The sequence below is a fragment of the Symphalangus syndactylus genome, chromosome 16 (assembly GCF_028878055.3).
Source record: "Symphalangus syndactylus isolate Jambi chromosome 16, NHGRI_mSymSyn1-v2.1_pri, whole genome shotgun sequence".
Taxonomy (NCBI): Eukaryota; Metazoa; Chordata; class Mammalia; order Primates; family Hylobatidae; genus Symphalangus; species Symphalangus syndactylus.
In genome coordinates, this window is record NC_072438.2 from 52,819,965 (window position 1) to 52,844,520 (window position 24,556).

General features: G+C 34.4%; 1 protein-coding gene across 6 annotated transcripts in view; it reads right to left on the minus strand.

Moving 5' to 3' along the window:
* Positions 1–2,602: 2,602 nt before the first annotated feature.
* The window catches only part of GABRA2 (gamma-aminobutyric acid type A receptor subunit alpha2), a 148,609-nt gene continuing 126,655 nt past the window's right edge, over positions 2,603–24,556 (minus strand). For 3 of the 6 annotated variants that reach the window (XM_055245716.2, XM_055245714.2, XM_063619486.1), the window contains 3 exons: positions 21,343–21,545; positions 15,300–15,479; positions 2,603–9,717 (listed from right to left, as the gene is read on the minus strand). In XM_055245716.2, the coding sequence (XP_055101691.1) occupies positions 9,421–9,717; positions 15,300–15,479; positions 21,343–21,545 (680 nt within the window). In that variant the 3' untranslated portion in view covers positions 2,603–9,420. Of the gene's footprint in view, positions 9,718–14,545; positions 14,549–15,299; positions 15,480–21,342; positions 21,546–24,556 lie in introns of all 6 variants that reach the window. The other 3 variants (XM_055245718.2, XM_055245717.2, XM_063619487.1) reach the window with 2 other exon arrangements.

Sequence of the window (24,556 nt, forward strand, 5' to 3'; positions counted from 1 at the left end):
GGGGGCGGCCGGGCAGAGGCGCTCCTCACTTCCTCCCGGACGGGGCGGCCGGGCAGAGGCGCTCCTCACTTCTTCCCGGACGGGGCGGCCGGGCAGAGGCGCTCCTCACTTCTTCCCGGGCGGGGCGGCCGGGCAGAGGCGCTCCTCACTTCTTCCCGGGCGGGGCGGCCGGGCAGAGGCGCTCCTCACTTCTTCCCGGACGGGGCGGCCGGGCAGAGGCGCTCCTCACTTCCCAGACGATGGGTGGCCGGGCAGAGGCGCTCCTCACTTCCCAGACGGTGGGTGGCCGGGCAGAGGCGCTCCTCACTTCCCAGACGAGGCGGCCGGGCAGAGGCGCTCCTCACTTCCCAGACGGTGGGTGGCCGGGCAGAGGCGCTCCTCACTTCCCAGACCGTGGGTGGCCGGGCAGAGGCGCTCCTCACTTCCCAGACGGTGGGTGGCCGGGCAGAGGCGCTCCTCACTTCCCAGACGGTGGGTGGCCGGGCAGAGGCGCTCCTCACTTCCCAGACGGTGGGTGGCCGGGCAGAGGGGTTCCTCACTTCCCAGACGGTGGGTGGCCGGGCAGAGGCGCTCCTCACTTCCCAGACGGTGGGTGGCCGGGCAGAGGCGCTCCTCACTTCCCAGACGGTGGGTGGCCGGGCAGAGGCGCTCCTCACTTCCCAGACGGTGGGTGGCCGGGCAGCCGCCCCGTCTGGGAAGTGAGGAGCCCCTCTGCCCGGCCGCCCCGTGTCTGGGTAGAAGTGAGGAGCTCCTCTGCCTGGCCGCTCCGTCTGGGAGGTCTACCACGGAGGCCAGAAGCAATGTGGGGGCTGGACGTGGTGGCTGACGCCTGTGGTCCCGGCACTCTGGGGGGCGAGGCGGGTTGATCACTTCGGACTAGGAGTTCGAGACCAGTCTGGCCAACTTGGCGAAACATGAAGAATACAACAGACAAACCAACCAACCAACTCAATGACAACAAAACAGGTCTACCCTGGAGTCATACTCTAATTTTTTCTATTTTCCTCCCTTTCTGATCCTTTATCCCACTTTCTTTTTCTTCCTCTTCCTTCTCCCTCTTCTTTGTCAAATAGAGGATTGAGTTATTATCACTGATCCATATAAAGTCCCTCTCTCATTTATTTTAACTCCCACCCCCATTTCTATTCCCCGACTTCCCATGTGCAACCTTCCTGATATGTTTGATATGCATCTTTTTGTTTGTATGTATTTTTAGAAAATGTTTGTTGTTTTTGTATGCAAAAAAAATTAATAAAAAAAAAAAAAAAAAGAAAACCTTTGAAACCTCAGTTTCTCCCTTTTGAATCTTTCAGAGAAAAGGTGACACGAATGCTTCCATTTATAGCATGCTTTCGTTTGAATGATTTTGAGAAAGCCTGGACTATAAATTGACTAATATAAGGGAAACTAGTTGAATGCTGTTGATGTGTTTAGCGTTTTGCTGGCTGTAAGTTTGCTGAAATGCAAATTCCAAGCTCTTAATAATTCTTACCATATTATTTAAATTGATCACATTTTACTCAGGCAAATATTAGCAAAACATATTACTATAAGTAACTTTTAAATATTAAGTAACTTTTAAAAATATTTGACTAAAAGCGTGGGCTGAAGATGACAATTATATCTGTATCTATTATCTACAGCTATATACACATTCACAGTTCATAATTAATTACAGGTCTGTGGGGTACAAAGAGTGAGACAGCAATTTTAATTAATTGATTAGATTAACAACACTATAAGAATGAGTACTTTGTTACACAAGATTTAACATTGTCAATTATACTTACTATATGATGTGAAAAACTGATGGAATATTCATTTAATTTTATGCCTAAACTGAAAGCTATAGGCTAGCAAGCAGAGGTCTTCAAAAAAGAAAGAGATTACAGAGAGCCCATGAAAGCATATAAACACAGCTGTACAGAAAAATTACTTGGAGAGCTTTTAAATTTTTTTCATAGCCCCTTGTCCCTCAAGATTCTGATTTGCCCATTTTTTAAAAAACTTCTCAGTTAATTTAAAATTTTGGCTAGGGTTGAGCACTATTATATGAAAAACCATGATGACAAAAATTGTCTTGTTTTTAATACCTTTTTGGCATTTAAAAACGTTTTATTTCAGTACTATTAACAATAATAGAAATAATCAAAAGAGGAACTCTTTTAAATAATATTGCATTAAATTTAGAAAATAGGTCAAACAAGAAAACTACAAGATATAGGAGTTTACAGAGAGAATGGTGAACTTAAATCTACCTTAAAGAAAGGAAAATACTATTTATTTAATAGTTTCATGTAAACGTGACACTTTTATATAATAGCAGGTAGCCAATTTTCTGGGTGAGCTTGTGTTTTCCACTTTCTTAAAGTGTTGAAGAGATGAACATTAGCAATATATGATTCCTCCTCAGATTTCAGGGTATGTTTATGCTTTTCCTGTCACCCTACAGCTTTTTATCTTAAAGAGAAGTTTAAGAAACTAACAACTTTTAAAACCGCTATTACAAAATATCATTTTATATCCCGATATATAAAAGCCACATTCACAATAAATTCAATTATTGTAAGCAAAGATGTAACAAAGTATAAAAAACACAATCTTCAGATCAAATATATTTAAATTATTTTTAATAAATACAAAAAAGTTGTTTAGCATTAATTTGCATGTGATTAGTTAGGAATTTTTTAAACAGCAAGCATGACATATTCAATAAAGGTCATATGATCAACTAGTGGCTTTTCCCAATTACAACAAGGTCACAATTACAAATATTATTAGTTCTTGAGTTATTTTCATGAACCAGAAAAACCTACCAATAAGTATAATGTCACCCAGAAAATTTCAAATTTCACATAATGTGAATATCAAAGTTTAGTGTTGGAGGTTCCTCACATTCTCTATGCATGTGATTGTATTATTAATTTGTAGCAAAGGGAAAATACTTTATTCCTTTTATTTTCTATTCAAATGTAGCAATAAGTATGACATTTTGTAAAGTTTTCACTCACGTCACATCTACTGGAAACATTTCATGAAAGGTGATGTTCCTTAGTTTGAAGCACATCAAAACCTGAATTTGTATCTGCTCAGGAAAATCTTGAAAATTTATAGAAAACCAACAATTTTAAAATCAAGTGTAGTGCAGGCACCCAAGATTAACAAGCAGTAAGGACTTATCTGTGGATGGTAAAGTTTAATTCATGAAAATTGTGGCTTAATAATTGAGTTTTACTTATGTCTTTCTAATTATACATTACACCTTTTTACGCATTCTGGTCACTTTAAAGCACAATCAATTGCTTCAATGACTATGTCGAATATGTTAAAAGTAAATTGTGAACAAATCTATCAGTACTATTTCTGAAGTAATTCTGCAACTAACTCTTGCCTTCTTAGCATCAGTTGTTTTTACAAATGAACTTTGCTGGAAATATTCATGTATAGCCAATAATATAGTTTATATAGGCAAGGCAATATAGTTGGCCTTTTGGCATCATGTTTTGGTAAAGTCTTCTAAAAAGAAGCATGGAAAACTGACATTTTCAAACCTAGTTAGCTAATTCAACAATTGTAATCCCACCAGTGGCATCCCTTGGGATCAATTCAGGCCTCATTCTATAAACAGTAACTTACAATAAAATGTTTGATGAAATCAATACATAATCCTTGAAGTCCAAAGGGATTAAATCTTATGAAACCAACAATATGGCAAATGAAAACACATCTCTCCAACCACTGATAAAACTGGCAAAATTAGAAAAAAAAAGAAATGAAGGAAGTGCTTACTTTTGCTTAATCAACATTAATCATTTTTAATACATGATCATTACTTGTGAACCAAAAAAGAAAACTGCAGTATATTCCCAGAAACTGCATTGTACCAAAGTTAGTAAATAGATAGCATCACAAAAACGGGTATTGCTTACTGTACAGTACAGTTTTATTGTTTAGTGTTTGCTTTTTACTTATTGTTTGTTGTGTAGAAAACCATGTAATGGCTCCCTTATTGAATGAATATTCCCCAAAAGGCATGAGTATATATTTGAATTAAAGCAAAGAAAAAAATACAGATTTTTGGGTTTTTTTGTTTTTTTTTGTTTTTGTTTTGTTTGTTTTGTTTACTTTTCCTATAATATATGTAAACTGGTATGTTGGTGTACTATACAGAAAACCTAGATTTCCAGAGCTTGAAGAATCACACAGTGCTGATGGCTGCTGTGAGGACTGAATGAACTAATATGCATAAAAAACTTAGAACGTTGACTAGTATGTGATGGGCTGTCTGTAAGAATTGTACTCTGAACCATTCCAATTCAAAAAGTAAGGTATGAAACAAACCAATAATGAATATACATAACTTTGTATTTGTAAATAACCAGATATTTAACTTTTAAAAGAGCTTACACACGCCTCCATTGAGAAACTTGGCATTCAAAGATGTTTCTAATCTATCTCATGAAGCAGAATTGCAAGATCATTTTGAATTTAATCTTTTTTCAAAAAAAACTAGAAATACATTCGAAATGTTTACACCAACATAGAAAAGATATTTTTAACCATATGCATAACTCAAATCTAATTCTAATTAATAAGTTTGTTATGGATTTACTGAAAAATGCATTCTATTGTGCAAGTTAATTGCTAGTTTAATAAGAGCTGAATTTGTGATAGGATCCATTAATAAAACAAATTGTTTAGATATCATAAATTTATCTGAATTTCTCAAAATATTATTCCTTACATACCTAGGAATTACACACATACACACTCACAAACATACATCACTGACACACACAGCTAAGACCTTATTAAAAGATCTTTGGGAATATTACTGTAAGCTGAAACATAAACCTGTAAATTGTTCTTTCCTATTGGCAATATTAGGTAATGCTATGTATTAAATACATCATCGACTAGTTTGAGGTGGGATGTATAATTACCTGTATAAGTATTTCTTCATATATAAACAAACAAAAATAGAATATTTCAACTTAATAAGATGGAAGACACAGTGGTCTAGATATGTTGATAATTAAGAATTTTGGCAAAAAAACAAAATTATGATATATAATATTTATAAGTAGATATTGAATAATTTATTACCTTTCCAAATGACTTTCACATGAACTTTCTCTACTTTAGTATTTAAGTTATGATGCTTACTATGATAGAATAACAACTCTTAAAATATTTGTGTGTCTACATTTGTATAATTTATCCACAGTAGAATAATGGCTCTTAAAATATTTGTGTCTACATATGTATAATTTATCTACTTTCTCAGAAGTTAAAAAGGGAAAAATGCTTCACTTGGTTTAATTAACAACAGTCTCACGTTTCCTGTGGTTTCTTCTTTTCAGTAATTCTGAGCTCTTAAATACTGATGGAAAATATTAATATCTTTAATATAAATTTTAATAGCAAAATATTATGGATATTAAATAATTATGTTAAATATTTACTTTAAGTTTTAAAGCATGAATTCAGTAGATAAAAATATAACTTGTCTTCTCCACAATGTTACAAGTGGTTTTGGTATAGTGTCCATGTTTCTCAAGCATGCAGATGTCAAAGATAACTGCTCCCCTCCCCAGTTAAAATTTTCCACTTCTGCATACTTTAAATTAATAAAAGGGAAGCACGAGGTGCCTATGGCACCTCAATTAAAAGGAAAATAAATGGCACTATAGGGTAGCAATGGGTCAGGTACTGATCCCCTTAAAATTCTGAATCTTTTCATATGTTAAAAGATTTGTCCATTGCTTCAAAAACATGCAGATGAATGTTGGTGTGCCAGGAGACTAATAATGAGAACAATCTGTTTAGGAAATCTATTAACATAAACTCATATTTCCAAGTAACTAATAAATATGTCTGTGTTTCACAGACATGTGTCTGAGGGCATCAGGCATAGAATACATTAAACAAAGTATTAATGGATGCCAAAGAACCATGATAATTCAGAAGGTGACTTGAGCTACTTCCTTTCTTCTTTCACTGGAATGATGACAGGCCATGCCAAAGAAAAGTACCTATAAAGCTTTGGTGCTCTTCTAGAATCCATGATTATATCATGGCAGGGTTTCTGTCCCTCAACCAGGAATTCAAAAAGAGCCACATAAATGCTAATTATACTTACCAAATAATGAGAGTAAAATAATAGATTCTGCGTTGTTTTGAAAAATAAACTATGAACTATTTAAGAAAAAAAATTTAGAAACATAGCTCAAGGGGATCACTTTTCCAAACCTGAGATAAAGTCAAAATAGAGAGATCCTTGAAAAGATTTCTCAACATTAAGATTGGCACTTAATAGAATCACTAAATTAAAAAAAAATTATTAAATGGTTATATTTCTTCCATTTTATAATCAAACACATAGGAACATGAACAGGAGAAAAGAGAAACATCTTAGCACACTAGTGGCATCACAGCTCATTAAAGAACTCCCAGTACTAAATTAATACATGTTTTACATAGTCTTTAATTTCAAGTCATTATAAGAATGAGATGCACTTAAAATTTCAACTAAATTCAGTGGGTGTGACATGAATGATATTAACACCAATCACAGGGCATGACAGAGGAGGTAAAAAATATTTTTGAATAAATATTAGTGAAATCAGAGTAGTAGCTATAAAATAATGAGATTATATCTCTATATATGTACATGTATTTATCTACATTTTGTACATACCATAACTCTTTATGTCATTGTACAACTGCACAAAATAGGTATAATCTTATGGGCCAAAGAGATCAGTGTTAGTACATATAAAATGTATTTTCTGAAGAATTGGTCTTATTGGGATAAATTAATATCCTTTTAAATTTGTTTTTAAATTGGTTCATGGAAAGGAGAATAATTGTTAAGAATCTTGTTCTATAATTTAAAAGCAATTTCCATGGAGCATCCTAGTCTCCCCACAAGAGCAGAAGCTCCTTTTAATTTATTTAAACATTAAAAGAAGAAGAAATATGTAAAGAGTACATCAAAGTTTAAAGAAATAACAGAGAATTCTGATCCCCATCACTGAAAAATCTGAACTGCCAGAATGTCATTGCACTCAAATAAAATTTTACCACATGAAATTAAAAATAAGAATAACAGTGATAAGTTTTTTGGTCAATCTGCCATAAATGCTAATAATGTGGGTGCCATCAATATAGTAGCAGCTCTTTGCCCAAAGTATAGATGAGCCTTTTCTGTGGTCATACAGAAACTGTTATTTACAACGGTTTTTACATATACACATATTTATAAATTTAAGACTTATAGTCAGACATCGAGGGGGCAATGTGGACTTTACAAGAAAAATATTCTTCAAGTATCTAATAATGCATACCATATACAGCAATTTCATCGCTTGCCTTCTGGCATTGTGTACTTTCTTATACAATTGCACACATCCCTAAACTATACAGAAGAGCTATGCGATATTTAAATGTATAAGAAAATAGGATATCTTCTATTTCAATGTATGAATAAAGTGCACATTTTAAAACTAGGTGACAAAGAAAGTGTTACTGGAAGGGAATTAAAGAAATACATTTATTGGCTCATGTAACAATTTTATTTTATTAAGGATTATGGATTACCTCTTGTGAGGGAATTTTTAATATCAAGGCTGTCTTCTTGGCAAATTCCGTTAATAAGTTGCATTTGTGACCTTGGTTTTATACAATCATGCAAAGCATATAATAGAATCACATGGAAACAAAGAAAATTTAAAAAATTAAATGAGGCAAAGGAATAGCAAGTTTTGCTGAGATTTTGCTTATTTCCATAGATACTCCTTTTATTGATTTTATGAACATACCTATTTATGCACTATACTCAAATACTGTACAAAACTGCAATAAATGTCACTATTTGACTACTTATGTTTCTACAAAAACACCATCGTAAAGGTGCATGTTTTAGTAAAAGTCAACTAATAACTGCTAATGTACACGTCAATCAAAAGTATTTGAGGTTTGCCAAAAACTTTGAATCTAGGCATAATACACAATTTTTAACTTTTATTAGCATATTTCAGGGGCATAAATAATATTTTAAAATATTAAAAGAAAAATGAATTTTACCCATTAATAGCTAGTAATTATATAAAATTTAAAATTGTGGTTTCTAATTTAGCTGTGTGTGTGTGTGCGTGTGTGCGTTTATGTTTGTGCACATGAAATAATCCACAATCTATTGGTGATGTGTTAAAGTTGCAGTGTAAAAATGTTCAACCCTTACCAAAACCTCTTCTGGTATACAAAGCTGTTGTAAATTTGAGTCAGCGAAATTTAAAGTTGCAATTTACAAAAGCAGATTTACATTAATTCTTATCTGAAAGAACTGCTTTCACAAGAGAAATATGTGCCAATTAACTGCCCTTTCCTTTATAATTAGTGGCTTCTGAGTCTTGAAAAGAAACCTTAAGGCAGAATTTGCAGTAAACAGGAAAAGAGGAGAATCATATAAGTGCTTGTCGTAGTGTGGGGCACCTATGAATTCTCATCAGTGGGAGTATTTGGCACAATTTTCTAATCCAATATGCATGTTGCTCCACAGCAACCAAACTGGATGCCTTTTCCAGTCTCCAGCACCAGTAAAATTTAGCTGATCAATTTCAATACAACACATACCTGGAAAGGTTAAGACACATTTATTTTCTTTTTTTTTTAAATTAAGGTAGTTTCCAATGATTAAAATGAATTGTAGGATTTCAATTATTACTTTCAAATAAACTCTGAAGCTAAAAATGTAATGACCATGACATTTCAATAGTTATTAAATCGTAGGCATAATTAACATCCTGTCAGGCTGACTCATAATTATTTGAGCTTGTCATGCTGTAATATGTACATGGCTATAGATACTATATAGAGTAATTCATAGCTGATTTCAAATCTCTAGTTTTTCTTATGTGTGCCAAGCTTCCAATTACATTAACAGGGACTCTGAGCACTCATGAACGGAGCTGATGTCAGATACAATGTTTGTTACTTCAAAGGATTCATCTAGGAATGACAATGATGTTATCTTCCATCATAATTAAGCAACAGTAGAAAATACCCCTACTTAAGAGCTAAACCAAAAAGGTCCACAAAGGGTTGTACAGGATCCCCATTTTCATCTCTATTAGAAGAATAGGAAATTAATCAGGTCATCTGAAATTCACTTTAAATCAGGTCCTAGGGTAAATCTTTTAAAAAGGCAATGGCTGTTTTGGCATGGAGTGCTTTCTGTCTGCAGTTCCATGAGTTAGCAAATGCATGTCTCCATTAAAGGTCTACTGGTAAGCTATGTCACTATATACATACTGTACATGTTGGATCACAAATTAGCAGTTATTAGTCAGACTGTACATAGCAAAACAAACCAAATTTAATGTTGCTATACATCCCAAAGATAACATGGGTCTCAATTCAAGGACTGACCCCTAATACAGGTTCTCTGTTTAAATATGTAGCCCAGTAAACTAAATTAAATGTACCAAACAAAACTGGAAAAACTATTCTGGACATTCTGTCAATTTTGCTAACACTGTTAAAAGTTTTCTTGGCTTCAGCTGGCTTGTTTTCTGGCTTCTTGTTGGGTTCTGGCGTGGTTGCACTCTTGGAGATGGTGGAGAGAACTGGATCTTTTGAAAGATTCGGGGCATAATTGGCAACAGCCACTGCATAAGCGTTGTTCTGTATCATAACGGAAGCCTTTTCTTTTTTCTATTGAAAAATACAAAAATTAACAGAGTGTGGGTTGAGTCTGCTACTTAACATTTTCTAAAGTCCACTTCAAATTCTGAAGGAAAGTATCCTAACACAGATCATCATGCATTAGAAAAAAACAGAAATTAGGAAAATAAATAAAGTTGTTTATTAAATTCCAAATCCATTAGGGTGAGAAAACCCCCAGTAAAATTAGTGGTACCACTTTCCTGGAGAATCTTTTTGGTTGTGGGTTGACATGGAAAATAACCAATAGAAAAATGCAACTTTAAAAAACAATATAACTTTTCTCACGAGTCAGTCAAGCATTTGTCAAATGAATGACTGAATGAATAACTGAAATGTAGAAATATTTTAACAAGAGGAATGATAATCTACAATGAATGATCCCACATTTCTAGCTTAGGAACAGGATTCCCTCCCACCTCACGTCAAAGTTATATAGCAATGCTTTACTCAGATGTTGGGAAATTGTAACCTTATGAAGATGGCAGTGCAACAAATACTAGAAACATGGAAGGAGAATAAGACACAAAGTCTTGGATTTTTGCTTAGCTCATCCCGTTTCACTTTATAATCTCTAGTTCTACTATCACAAACTCTTGTCTGAGCCACTATTATCTCCTGCCTGGACTTTGTGTCTGTCTAGCTTGGCTTGACTTTGTCCAACCATTAGACACATTATGGCCACAGGGATCTTTTTTTAAGACATAAATGGGATCATTTAACTTCTATGCTTACATCCCTTAAATAATATTTCATGGAACTTAGAATGAAAACAACTTTTTTTTTACAATGGCTTCTTTCTTTTGCTCATTACTTACTGGCTCCTCTGAAATAACCTCAGTTTTCAAAATACTTCCTTGCTTTGGTGCCATGCTTTTAGCCATGATATTTCCCCAGCCCAGAACACCTCAGTTTTGAAAACCTGGAATACCATCTCCCCACCCCATTTTTCACATGAACACCAATTCCTTCTCTTATTTTGGTCTTGGTTTAAATGCCATTCCTAAGAAAGGACTTTCTTAAGGTCACTCTAACTAAACATCTCTTTGCTCCCATATATGCTCATTCATAACACTCTAATTTGTTTCCATTATGACGTTTTTCAAAATGTGTTATTTCTTAGTCATGTGATTATTCGATTGACATCTTGCTTTCTCATTCAATGAAGGCTGGTGCTGCTTCTGTCTTGTTCACCTTTGAAATCTTAGCACTTAGCATGAAGCCTTCCACAAGTTAGCAGCATAATACATCAGTGAAATAATATATAATTTATTTAATAAAATGAAAATATAAATAGTACTTATCTGTTTCTTTACTAATATAAATATATTGTTAGTTACTTGAATACAAAGTAAATTGAGACAGCAGTGAATTTTCCAAAATAGTGAGCAGGGTGTAAAGCAACAGATATAGAGGACAAATTGGTCTACAATCATATTTTGACTCTTAGTTGTTTTAATTAAGAGCTCTCAAAGTGTTCAAATGAGTTTAAAAAGGAGCTCTGAACGCCCAGAAGATTCTAAATACAGTCATGGATTACCCATCTTTCACTGGCCTGAGTTTCTTCCTCTCCTTTTTCCCCTGCTGACATTCTTCCAGATCTGGCTTAATTATGAAAGAAGGAAGGACGAGAGATCACCATTTGTAACTTTGTAAAAACTACAAAACATCTCTTCTTCAGTAATGATGCATTTAGTTCCCGTGTTACAAACAGAGGGATAATATCCTAGTGAAAAACTGATAAGGAAATTACAGCGAACACTTTTTGAGCACTAGAATGTGTCAGGTTGATTGTTAGCCGAGGTGACATCTCTGACAAACCTCACTACGGGATAGGAAGTTCCCTTATTAACCCCATGATATAAGTTCAAAAATGAAGGCTAAAAATGTTTTGTGACTTGACCGGGTCTGTGCCTATTAAATGGCTGAAAAAGCTCTCAAACTTAGATGTATCTGACTTCTAAACCTCTGCTTTTAAACACCATGCCATATGCTTTTTGGTCTGAGGAAGCTGTTTGAGACATGGAGTATGCTTTTTCCTAAAATATTCTTGTTGAGGTTTATATCTCTAGGTCAATCATCAAAAAGGGCTTTTCAACTTATAATGTATATAACATACAGTGTTTATATTATTATTTGAACCAAACTGAAACCTCATTTAAAATGATATCAGATTGCACATATAAAGAATCTGGGCCTTGAGAAAGTTCCTTAATATTTTTCTTCAGCTTGTAACTTGACAAAAGAAGATAATGATACTAAAGGTATATCAAACTGTTGTAATAAACAAATGGACGAATAAATTATTCTAACCACATTGAGAAACATATATTCTCCTAGAGGAGTGCAAATCATAACTATTACAAGCCAGACAGTGATTACTGGTGTACAAGATGTAAAGGCAATATAATTTATTATGTTTTAGGTAGAATAAGACAAATATTTTGTTGAAGAACTCAAGGAAAGTTTGATGGAAGCAGGACATTTATGTTGGGTGAGGAACTATGGTGTAGGATTTAGGCATGTAGACAAAGAAACATAAAATGTAAATGTCTTTTTTTGCAACAGGAGTCTCCAGCTAGAAACCCTATACTAATTTTAACGAATATTTTCTTGCCCCTCACTTGAATATCCTTCAATTGCACATATATGCTCAGGAAATGCAGGTACAAAATCTCTGAAAAACTCTAAAGCAGAGAGACTAACCAATCTGAACAGATACTCTGACCAATCAGAACTGATGTTGACTGTAAAAATCAAGCAGCAGCACATACCAGCCAAGTATCAACCCTGCATATTTGTCTGTTGGCATCTTTTGTTTTATGCTAACACTGTGGACTCTTTAATAAGCAGTGTTAAAACTCGTTCCAAGTTATGTTTATAATTTTTATTGACAGCTATAAATAACAAAATCCACCTTATTTTCTTCATTGTTTAAAGTATGGCTTCAATCTCTGAATCGGCGTAAACTTCAGAGTAGGGCTCAGAACTTAAAAAGGTAATGGTTTTGGCTTCAAAGTGCTCTCTCGTAACTTGGAAACTACCATTTTCAGGACCAAGTAAGCAAAATACAACAGCTATAAGTACCATTTTTAGTTAAGAACCCAGTGGCTGGCACCTGTAATTTCTTACCAATTCACTGAATGAAGGGCAGGGCATTCCTACGGTGCTGCATCTTCTCAATTCCTAGTCTCAGCACAGCAAAGCTTTTCTGGCTCAGAATTTTACAAAGTCTTATTTTAAAGGGGAAAATAACTCCCCTGAATCCATTTAAAAGTAATAACTGCAAATCTATAGTAAAACAAACTGTTTCTCTTTGTTTAAAATTAAAACCATGTTGATGGAGAAAAACATGCTGTTGAATTCATAGCTGACCTACAATTCTAAGATCTTCTAAAGCAGAGTCTATAGGTGAAGTCTACATAATATATATTATTAATATTCTTTATAAGACACAGATTTGATAGTGATAGTACCAAAGAATATCCATACCCTAGCTAAATGATATCCAGGAGGTATTACATGGCCCTATTCACTATTGACTTCTATTAAAAATAACTGTGTTGGGAGAAATTGTGCTATAGAGACCTTTTCGAATATCATGCGGCTTCGGATCAAGCCAGACCATCAGCAGGCTGAATCCTTGGGCCACATGACTGATTTTGCTTTATTTAACGTAACCTTTAGCTTACACTCAGAACCTGAAGAAAAATAGTCCAATGAAACCTTTTGTGTTAGTGATTAAAAACAGTACTCATTTCCATAAATGAATTTTTTAATGCTCATGTTCCTATACAATTTTTGTTTCTTTTGAGAACTAGAAAAGTTTGGATAGTTCTGACTGCCTAATTCCTATTGCCTCATCTCATGATATATTTCTACTTTAAGGCACCTAGATAGGCCACTTCATAACATTTTTGAGAATAAGGCCAGGTATAGCCAAAAACATACACTGTGTTCCAGAAGTCGATTTTAAAAGAAAGGTAATGTTACCAGTTGAGAATGGGATCAGTGGGAAGGAGACTGGGGATCATCATGCAGGCAAACTGACACTATTTTCTATTAATTGTAAGTAATTCTCATGGCTTTTGAAAGCTATGCGTGAATAACTGACAAAATATCTCTCCGGAATTCTTAACCACTAAATCTCACTTGACTTCTCTACCTACACGTCCCACAGGTAATTAAAAGAAAAAAATGTGCAGAAGTGCACTCAGCTTCCAGCCACTTTCACTTCTTGCTGAAATCTGTATACTCACTTGTACCCCCTAACCTGTGACTGGTAACACAATTCAGTCAGAACTGATAATTAACTCCACATTGTCCCCTGGTTACCTCCTTACCATAACCAGGCTAAAACTGATTCAGCTGTGAGTCACATCGACCGAGACAACACTTTCTACTGCCTGTACTTAGTTGCCATTTCATGCTTTTCTGCAGGACCCTGGGGCTTGCCTCTATAATTAAACATGTATGTATCTTTTTCACTTTTGTTTTCCTTTCACTTCATTGTAGGCTCTTTGAAGGCACAGACTGTGTATTGCAGAGCTCCTAGCATAGTTCCTGGCTCAGAGCAGGCTCAGAAACATTTGCTTAATGATAAATGAGTGGCATGTAACTAAAATGCTTACTATGTTAAAAATATATATATAACATATAAAGTATAACAAGATAATATGTTATATAGACTATAATAAATACTTTATCAGATCAATTGATACAGAATTCAGTAGCTTATTCTACAATTCTTTTATGTAAGTCTCCTGAATGTCTTCAATTTCACTATCTACAGATATGTAAGACTGGGAAATAATAAAACAGGCTAAATTAAAAAAAAATCAAAGCTTGTGGAAGCTGTTTTACTTGTGATTTAGACCCATATAAGAAGGTGAAGATTTGATTTATAAACAAAATAAATTTTTTTTATATATTATCTGGGTGGGGGTAGAGTAAACTACGCTGTTATACAGTTTGTTGAATGTTCAGTTGTCAATGAAGTGGAATGAAAAAGAAATATAACCCACACAAATTGATTTTCCATTTTAAAATGACATTTAGTAGGCTTAAGTATATTTTGAGTGTATTACTTTATTGAAGTCTTTGGATATATATTTAAAATATCAAGTCTGGAAAAACCTGGATTACAGAAATTAAAATGTCTTACACCATGGTGTCAAAACAGTCTTGACTTCCTATGAGTGGTAGAGAAAATAATTTGCTAGTAATTCAGTCGATGTTCTAGCTAACATATAAACACCTATGAGTAAAGTGACCTGGCATTTGAATGAAAATAACAGTTACATGGTTTGGAGTCAGAAAGAATCTTAGGGACTATTCCTTACAATAAAGAAATGGGGCTCTCATTCAGACACTAAATATAATAGGCTTTGGAGAAAAAAATCAGGTCTCCAAAGTGCAAATCTATGCTTTTTCTACCATACCATGTTGCCTTTTTACAGTTACTGTGGCTACTAGAAAGCCCATTACTTGTAAAATAACAACATGCTCACTGGTCAGATAATGCTATTGTTAACTGTCTACTAATCATCCTGACTGAGAAAAGTGATACTTACAGAAGATTGTTTGAAGGTTAAACAGTCCATCCACTTCTCTAAGTACTCTAAAGTCTTTTCTTGGAATAAACTGGGCCATGAGAAAGCTATATACTTGGACCATATTAGCTTAGCTCCTTGAAGAATTGCTTTCACTGAGTTGTATGTTAATGTAATGCCTTCAGCTTTTATTGAAGGGGACTACAAGAAACATCAATATGAAATCCATTATTGCGTTTATTGGGAAAAATTTGACATCACTTTCTACAGTACCCAGCTTCCCCTAATTAAAAAAAAAAAAAAAAAAAAAAAAAAAAAAAACAAAAAAAAACATGATATTTTGTTTTTTCAAAAGGCAATTTCAGTGTAAGGAAAAGTTTTTCTCTGAGAAAACTTATATATCTAAAGCAAAATAACTCTTCCCTCCCCCAAGGTGTTACTTTGGTCACCAAGAAACTGAGAATTTGAAGCTTAACTGCTATTGCTATGGACTGCAGCTAATGTGCTGGCCCAAAGGTGAATGTATTTGAGTCTATTTTCTTTCATCTTGATTTTCTAATTTTATGTCTATTTTATTTAATTATCATTTAAATACATGCATTCTTTTGATGAACTGCGTGAAATACTTTGGAACAAGGCAGGATGTTATAAATGCAAATAAATAAATAAATACACTTGAAAATGTGATGTTTTCTATGAATTAAATAAAATGACTCATTAAACAATAGCACATTCCATAACTGTTTGCATATATTGTTCCTATGTCTATGTTTTGAGTAAATTATTATCTAGTGTTTTCTATAATTTCCTTAGCCAGTTTGGACTCACTGACTCAGATTTAGAATTGAAAGCAATCTCAAGGAATTAAAGTAAATACACTTTTTATCAACTCAATAAGATATGTACTAAATACTGTGCTAAGTAACAGCAGATATGATGATGAATAAGGCAAAATATTGCCCCCTCAGATCTCGTAAACTAGTGTAAGAAACAGACTTATCTACAATGTAGCTATAATGTAATGAGATGCTGTAAAAATAATTTGTACCGAGTGGTGTCGAAACACAATTTGGGGAACGAGAGGAGTTAAATACATTAATCTGAAAAGTTTTCATATTATGTAAAACCAGATAGATCTTAACAAATAATAGGAGTTTGTCAGTTAGCAGCAGCAGAAGAGGTATTATTACAAGAGGGGTCAGCAGGTCTGATGTTATGGGACTATGAAGAGGCATGGATGTTTGGGAAAATGATTGTGGCTAGTAATGGTTAGAGAAAGAATATGATTATGAAACTTAGATCTATCCTCAATCCTGGATTCACTACCTATTAGATGTGTGATTCTGACCAAGGAACTTTATTGACCAATTCTCATTTCTAAAATAGAAATATTCCCAGACACGTGGAAATAAAAACATAATAAAAAATCTTCCTTATTATTCATCATAGAAACAAACATAAGAGAAAACTATATACTTGGACTATATTAGCTTAGCTCCTTGAATAACTGCTTTTAATAATTGATTAAAGAACTGAAGAGTTAGTTAAATGATCTGATTTATGATTTAGAATAACTGACAGTAATGTAGAGATAGATAAGAAGAAGACACGATTAAAAATAGAAAGGAGTAAAAAAAAACTATAAAAAGTATGAGAGATGGTGAAAATATGGTCTAAGATATGTAAGGAGAATAATGGACAAGATTTAATGACTGACTGGATGTTGAGTGATACTTCCGAGTTGTTGGCTTATAAGATTAGGTTGTGGCATTAACTGAAGTATCAATACTGATGAATAACTAGGTATGGGCAGTGGAAAGATATAAAATCAATTTTCTTTTATTCTTTCTAAAACAGATATTGTTATATTCAGGTTGAGACTGAGGTTGAGATGTTATATTCAGGTAGAAATGTTCCAGGAATAGGTTAGATATATTACCTTGTAAGTTAAAAGGTACGGTGTATAGTTATCAATAATGACCTTGAATAGTGAAATGAAGGCATGGGTTTTAAATTTTGATTGAGTAATACCTCTTTAACTCATACCATATTTACTGAGCACCTAATACATGTAAGAACCTGTACAAAATTCCAGAAAGAAGTGATGTGTTAAACAAAAATGGTCATTGTCATGATCAGTGAAAGAGTTGAGACAGAAACATGCAGTTACAACCTACAGTCAAGGCTATAATGCAAAAGAACAGAGTACTGTACACACTTATAATGGAGGCCTAATCATTTGCAAGGGCAGGGGAGGGCTCAAACATTTCCTGAGGAATTGATATTTGTGCTGAGGATGGCAAATGGGGGGACAGTATGCTTAGTGTTGCAGATATTCATGCAAGCATTGTCAGTAAAACCCATAAAGTGAGAATCACACAGTGAATACTGAAAACAAAAACAGCATTAAAGAAAGCAGAATTGACTGTCTTTAGGGATAAACAAGAACAGATGCCAGGGAAGCTGGGTCCTCTCTGAACTCTGGCAGAGAATCAAAAAACAGAAAATGAATAGTGGCAGCTGCCAGGATGTGAGGGAAGAAAGCTGATACTCTGAAGTTTGATTTAAGAAAGAAAAGAAGAGAAAAAGTTGCTGTGCTGAGCCTGAAGAATGATTCTGGAGCACAACGGTAAAAAAATTTAATGGGGACTCCTTGAGAAAAATAGGAAAATTATTTTCAGATCTTAAAATATGGAGTGCTCTTATTAGTGCTCTTCAGCTACAAGATAGTAAATGAAAAGGAATTTAGATTATCGTTGGTCGAGAATTAAGTTGAAAGTTATAACATTGCAAGCAATGCTTTAAAAAAGTTTGAATATAGAAAAGAGGGGAGAAACTGAGGATATGGGAAGAAAGTGGCATAGGCTTGGAATGTTTTCTTCTTGGTAAATTAAGCATATTAAGCATCTTCATAAGCTGAAAGAAAGGAGGCAGTGGAAAATAATAAGATGGCTTTGAAGACATAAAATAAGGAAACAATAACTAATGGAACAGGTTTGAGAAAGCAAGAAGGATAGAGATCCAATCAAGAGGTGGGTTGAAAGAATTTGTATTGAGCAAAAGGAGGAAAGGAAAAACACTGGATATGAAAAAGGGTTCCATAAGAGCCTGGGGTTGCATAAATAGACACCTTTGTATTTGGAAAGGCATAAGAATTCAGAGTTTGATAATCTGATCCAGCACTGTATTTTTCTAATGATAAGGTTTTCTTGTCTAATTTCACAACTGAGGCTAAAAGTAGTGTAAAGTCCTGCCCAAGTTCACAGAACAAGGTAGCTTTGCCTTTTTTTTTTTTTTTTTTTTTTTTTTTTTTGAGACGGAGTCTTGCTCTGTCACCCAGGCTGGAGTGCAGTGGTGCAATCTCGGCTCACTGCAAGCTCCGCCTCCCGGGTTCACGCCATTCTCCTGCCTCAGCCTCTCCGAGTAGCTGGGACTACAGGCGCCCGCCACCACGCCCGGCAAATTTTTTTGTGTGTTTTTTAGTAGAGACGGGGTTTCACCGTGGTCTCGACCTCCTGACCTCGTGATCCGCCCGCCTCGGCCTCCCAAAGTGCTGGGATTACAAGCGTGAGCCAGCTTTGCCTTTTAATATAGGGCTCAAACGTAGCTTGAGTATAACTGAGAGTGTTTATTTATTTGCAAAAGCTAAATTTAAGTAACAGTGCACATTCTGCATGTAATATGTCGAGTGTGCAATCCACATGTAAACAGGTTAAAGACATATGTCTTTTTCTTAAAATATACAATATCAATATGGAGCTGAATCATTATTCTTATGTGGCAAATTGATACTTGGTATTTTATGAATTTTCAAAGAACTTTTCATTTGCTCGTTGGATTGACAGATAACCGCATTTGCTCATGTTTACTAATGTCAAAACAAAAGGACTTCCACAAGCCTGGTTAGTCAGAAAGGACACTAAAAACAGTCTGTGGACAGAAACTCTGTATTTAAAGAAAATTACAATATTCTGCTTAAAAATTAAGTCTAAGGAATATTAAGATAAAAGTATATTACACTGAAATAATCTTTTAGGCAGATAGGCTACTTTAGGGTACTCTTCTGGATATCCTTTTAGTTTTAAGGACATTTTCATTCTTAGTCTGAAGGTAGGTTTATGAAACAACTCTCAAAACATCTGAATCATGAAATTGGATAGAATGCCCACTGATAAATTTATTATAAGTATTTTTTACAAAACTTTCCATGAAGGCAAAGAAGTGCTCCCACTGATATTACATTGTCAGATTTAAGATCACAAACTCGTTCATTCTTTTATACGATGAATATTTACGAAATGCCTGCTGAGGACCAGGCACTGTGCTGGACACTCTAGCTATGGAAAAGGAAATGAGAACAGCAAAGTCTGATATATTGTTTTCCTGAAGTAAACCACAAGAACTAAAATAACATAAACAATGTTCATTCTTTTCCTGAAAATTAGGGTGGAACCTAACTGATTTTAACATAGATTTATCCGGCTATGTGTAATTTGGCATATGGATAGACTTATTCATGAAGGTAAGCTATTGCCTTCATAGAGCATTATCAATTATTTGTTTTTCACATTTAGAGGTACTTCTGTTTTCCAAGGTAAAGAGTTGAGAAGGCATATCATTGCAGAATGTCAATTTGGCACTCTCTAATATTAAAATAATATATCAATAAATTTATATATGGGAATTCATGGCACAAAACATTTGTCTTTTGTGACATATTTACAAAGGTCTAATATTTTATCTCCAAAAAATTGGTATAAAAATGCATGTGTAACCAATATACCTTAAAAAATAATTGCATAGATACCATGAAAAAGCAGTACACCATATGGGCAATGAAAACATAAATCAATACTAAAATGTAATGGAAATGAGGAAACAGCCCAGAAGTTAAGCATACAAAATTGACCAGATTCCTTTTAATATTTATTTGTTGGCTCTGTTAGTAGGGAAAACACAACTTATAAAATGAAATAAATCATCAGTCTTATTAAAATTTCTATGGCTTACAAAATTAAGGAAAAAGACCAAGACTTTTAAACTATAACATTTACTGCTTGCATATTTAAACTGTAACATGGTCACAGAAATGAAAAAATATATTCAAATAACTGAAAAAGAAATCAAATCTGCCAGTATGTTAATCCAAATTTAATAAAAGAAGCATTTAGGTTGATACAATGTTAAGGATATCCTCTGAATACAACTTTTTACTATTATTAAGAATATAGATGATTATGATACATTCAAAGCCTCCGCTTAGGCAGATACATAATCTACAGAGTATGAAAGGAAACAGCTGTTATATCAATGCACAATCTCCCATTAGATTCAGTATGTGAAACCTAAATATGGACAGCAATAATCTCAACAGAAGTTAATCTTAAAAACAAATAACTTTTCCCTTTTAGACCATATGAGCAATTTAAAATTCCTAAGCATTCCAGCACCGACATATTTATTCCATACAACATGGGAAAGATTTTGAAAAAATGCTATCTGGGCTTTTACAATCAATCAGCAGAGCCTGGAACAGGTGAAGAGGATTCAATTCATTGATAGAGCCTGGAATTCTATAATAAGTAAAATTAATGCCCATTTTCTTTTTCCAATCTCTTTATAATAATGCAGTGTGGTGTTAAAACCATGAACTTAACAGTCAGACAGGTAGATCGGAGTTCAAGTATACTTACTAACAAGATGTGTAAGCTTGGGCAAGTAAATAACTTTACTGTTTCAGATTCTTCATGAGTAAAAATGAGAATAAGAAGGCAGTCTAGTCATAAGGATGCTATAAAGATTACGCAAGAGAGCATATGTAAAACACTTAGCATAGTGCCTGACACAGCTCAACAGATGCTACGGAGTGGTTTTAATGGAAGTATTACTACTACAAGCACTCCTAAAGGATTTCAAGCAAGAACACTTTAAAAGAAATTGATATGATTCAAATTCATATATATATATGGATGTCTTTAATGTCAGTTTTTAGAAACATATCTGTTACAAGCTGAATTCATTAGGGTATTTTCTTAATAATGATAACACGGAAGCTGTCACTTACCTTGTCATTTACTACACTCTTCCCATCCCAAGCCCATCCTCTTTTGGTGAAGTAATTAACAGTTGCAAATTCAATTAGGGCAGAGAACACAAATGCATAACAAACAGCAATAAACCAGTCCATGGCAGTTGCATAAGCCACTTTGGGGAGAGAATTCCGAGCACTGATGCTTAGAGTTGTCATCGTTAGGACAGTTGTTACTCCTGCAAAAGAAAAGATAGGAACCAAAAACATCAATAGGTACTAGCAGGACAGCATGGGAAGTTCTCCCTCCATCCCCCAAAGCTTTTACTACTCTTATCCACTAAAAAGGAATAAATAAATGAATAAATACTAGAATACAGTGTAAAGTTAATTATCTTAAATGGTTATGATATTTCGTGATGTAATGACTCTCAAAATACTTTCGGTTTCCATTTTTGTTCTGTATAAAAATCACTTTTCCTCTTCTTAAGTACTATTGAAGTTAAAAAGACTGGGGATACTGAAGTAGAATTACCTACAAGGAAAAGCAGGCACTTTAAATGGGCCCATTGCCAATTAATACATATTTTTGAAATCTTATAAAATCCTCACATTAATTTGTTCATCATTTATTTGAATCGTGTTAAGCAATGGACCAATAACCCACAGAAGTAATCATGAAGGAACCGTGATTTAAAAATACTTCAAGAGGCTGGGCACGGTGGCTCATGACTGTAATCCCAGCACTTTGGGAGGCCGAGGTGGGTGGATCACAAGGTCAGGAGTTCAAGACCAGCCTGGCCAAGATGGTGAAACCCCGTCCCTATTAAAAATACAAAAATTAGCCCAGCATGGTGGTGGGTGCCTGTAATCCCATCTACTTGGGAGGCTGAGGCAGGGAGTTGCTTAAACCCGGGAGGCAGAGGTTGCAGTGAGCCAAGATCACAATGCCGCACTCCAGCCTGGGTGACAGAGCAAAAGTCCGTTGAAAGAAAGCAAGAAAGAAAGCAAGAAGGAAGGAAGGAAGGAAGGAAGGAAGGAAGGAAGGAAGGAAGGAAGGAAGGAAGGGAGGGAGGGAGGGAGGGAGGGAGGAAGGAAGGAAAGAAGGAAGAAAGGAAGGAAGAAACAGAGAGAAAGAAAGAAAGGAAGAAAGAAAGAAGAATACTTCAAGCACGACTATTTCAGTATGAAATTAATAATTCTGGATTGCTCAGCATTATGAGGACATAATTTTCTTTTAAAACATAACTTAGAATCCATAAAATATAAAGCAAACCACTAAAAACCAAACCTCATAAAATATAATTAATTGTTTTGTAATTTTCTTGGTTTTAAAATAATATATTTCCTTTCCTTTTAACATATAGCTTTTCTGACAGTGGTAAGGGAAGTCACAATTGTTAAAAGAAAAGAAGGCAATAATTCAGGAGGTGAATTGCATTATAAGTCCTCAAAATGGCTACTACAATAACCTATTTTGTCAGGGATCCAATATAAGTTTAATTGTGTGCACTGGAGGTACATTAAATTAAAAGAAAATACGAAAATGTTAAAGAAATATTCATTCACATTTGAAGGTTCTTTGTATTTTATTTTCCTTTAGGATAAAGCACTATTTTTATTCATTTACAAAACAGTAATTCTAAATAGCAGTAATTCTAGTAAAGCATGAGTAAATGTATCTAGAAATACCATATGATTGTAATAGTAAGAATGAAAGAAAAAAGGAACTTTATTTCACCGGTTGCTGACTTATTTAAAACCACATTTACAGAAACATAGTATGCTTGCATGTGCTGAACTGCGAAAGGTTTCAGACTGATATGTGGCTTTCATTTGAGACTTTTGTACAAAAGAATAGAATATAAAACAAATACACACGTACATATATACACATACATATACATGTATGTACATATATGTGTATATACACACAATATAGGAAATGAAAATAACAAATCAGCAGCAATTGTAAAGGTAATACAAAAAAGTTGCTTTTTAAAAGCAGTATTATCATCAAAATTTTAATAAAACGTTAAAAAACTGATACTCTCCTGGTATTGAGGAAGATATGGGGCATTACAAATTTGTGTCATACCTAAGAAACTTGTTGTCTAATCCAAGGTCGTGAAGAATTAGGCCTATTTTTCTTATCAGTTTTAGAGTTTTAGGTCTTATCAGTGAGTCTTTGGTCCATTTTGAGTTCATTTTTTTGTGTGGTGTAAGTTAGATGCCCACATCCATTCTTTTGCACCTAGAGAGCCCGTTGTCCCAGAACCATGTGTGAGAAAAGACTTTTGTTTCCCCATTAGATTATCTTGGACACTTCATTGAGAATCAATTGACCATAGATATATGGGATATCTCTGTACTCCAAATTTTATACCCTTGATATACATATTTATCCTTAGTCAAGTTTTACACTGTTTTGATGACTATAGCTTTAAATTAACTTTCGAAATCAAGAAGCTTGAGTCCCTTCTTATTCATCAGTCTTAGTTTTCTTCAAGATTGTTTTGGCTATTCAGGATCCCTTACATTTCTGTATGTTGTTATGGTTTTGTTATGGTCATTTTGTTCATTTCTGCAAAAAAGGTCATTGGAATTTTAATAAGTATTTCATTGAATCTGCACATGATATTTGGTAGTAATGCCATTTTAATGATATTAAGTCTTTCAATCTTTGAACACAGGATATATTTCCATTAGATCAATCTCTCTCTCTCTCTCTTTCTCTATAATAAACATTTCCATTTATTTAGGGCTTCTTTAATTTCATACAGCAACATTCTATAGTTTTCAGTGTATAAGTCTTTCATCTCCTTGATTAAATGTATTTATAGATATTGTATTTGTTTGGATGCTAATGTAAATGGAATGGTTTTCTTAACTTTCTGTTCAGACTGTTCATTGCCTATGTACAAAAACACAACTGATTTTTTCTATGTTGATTTTGTACCCTGCACCTTTGCTGAATTTGTTTAATAGCTGTAACAATTATGATGTGGTTCGTTAAGGGTCTTCTATAAATAAGATCATGCAAATAGAGAGAGTTTTACTTCTTCCTTTCCAATCTGTATATTTTTATTTGTTTTTCTTACCTAATTGCCCTAGCTAGAACCTGTAGTATAACATTGAATAGAATTGGTGAGAGCAGACATCTGTGTCTTATTTCTGATGTTAGGGAGAAACTTTAATCCTTCACCTATAGGTATGATTGTTTTCATTTTTTTCACTTTCCACAAATATG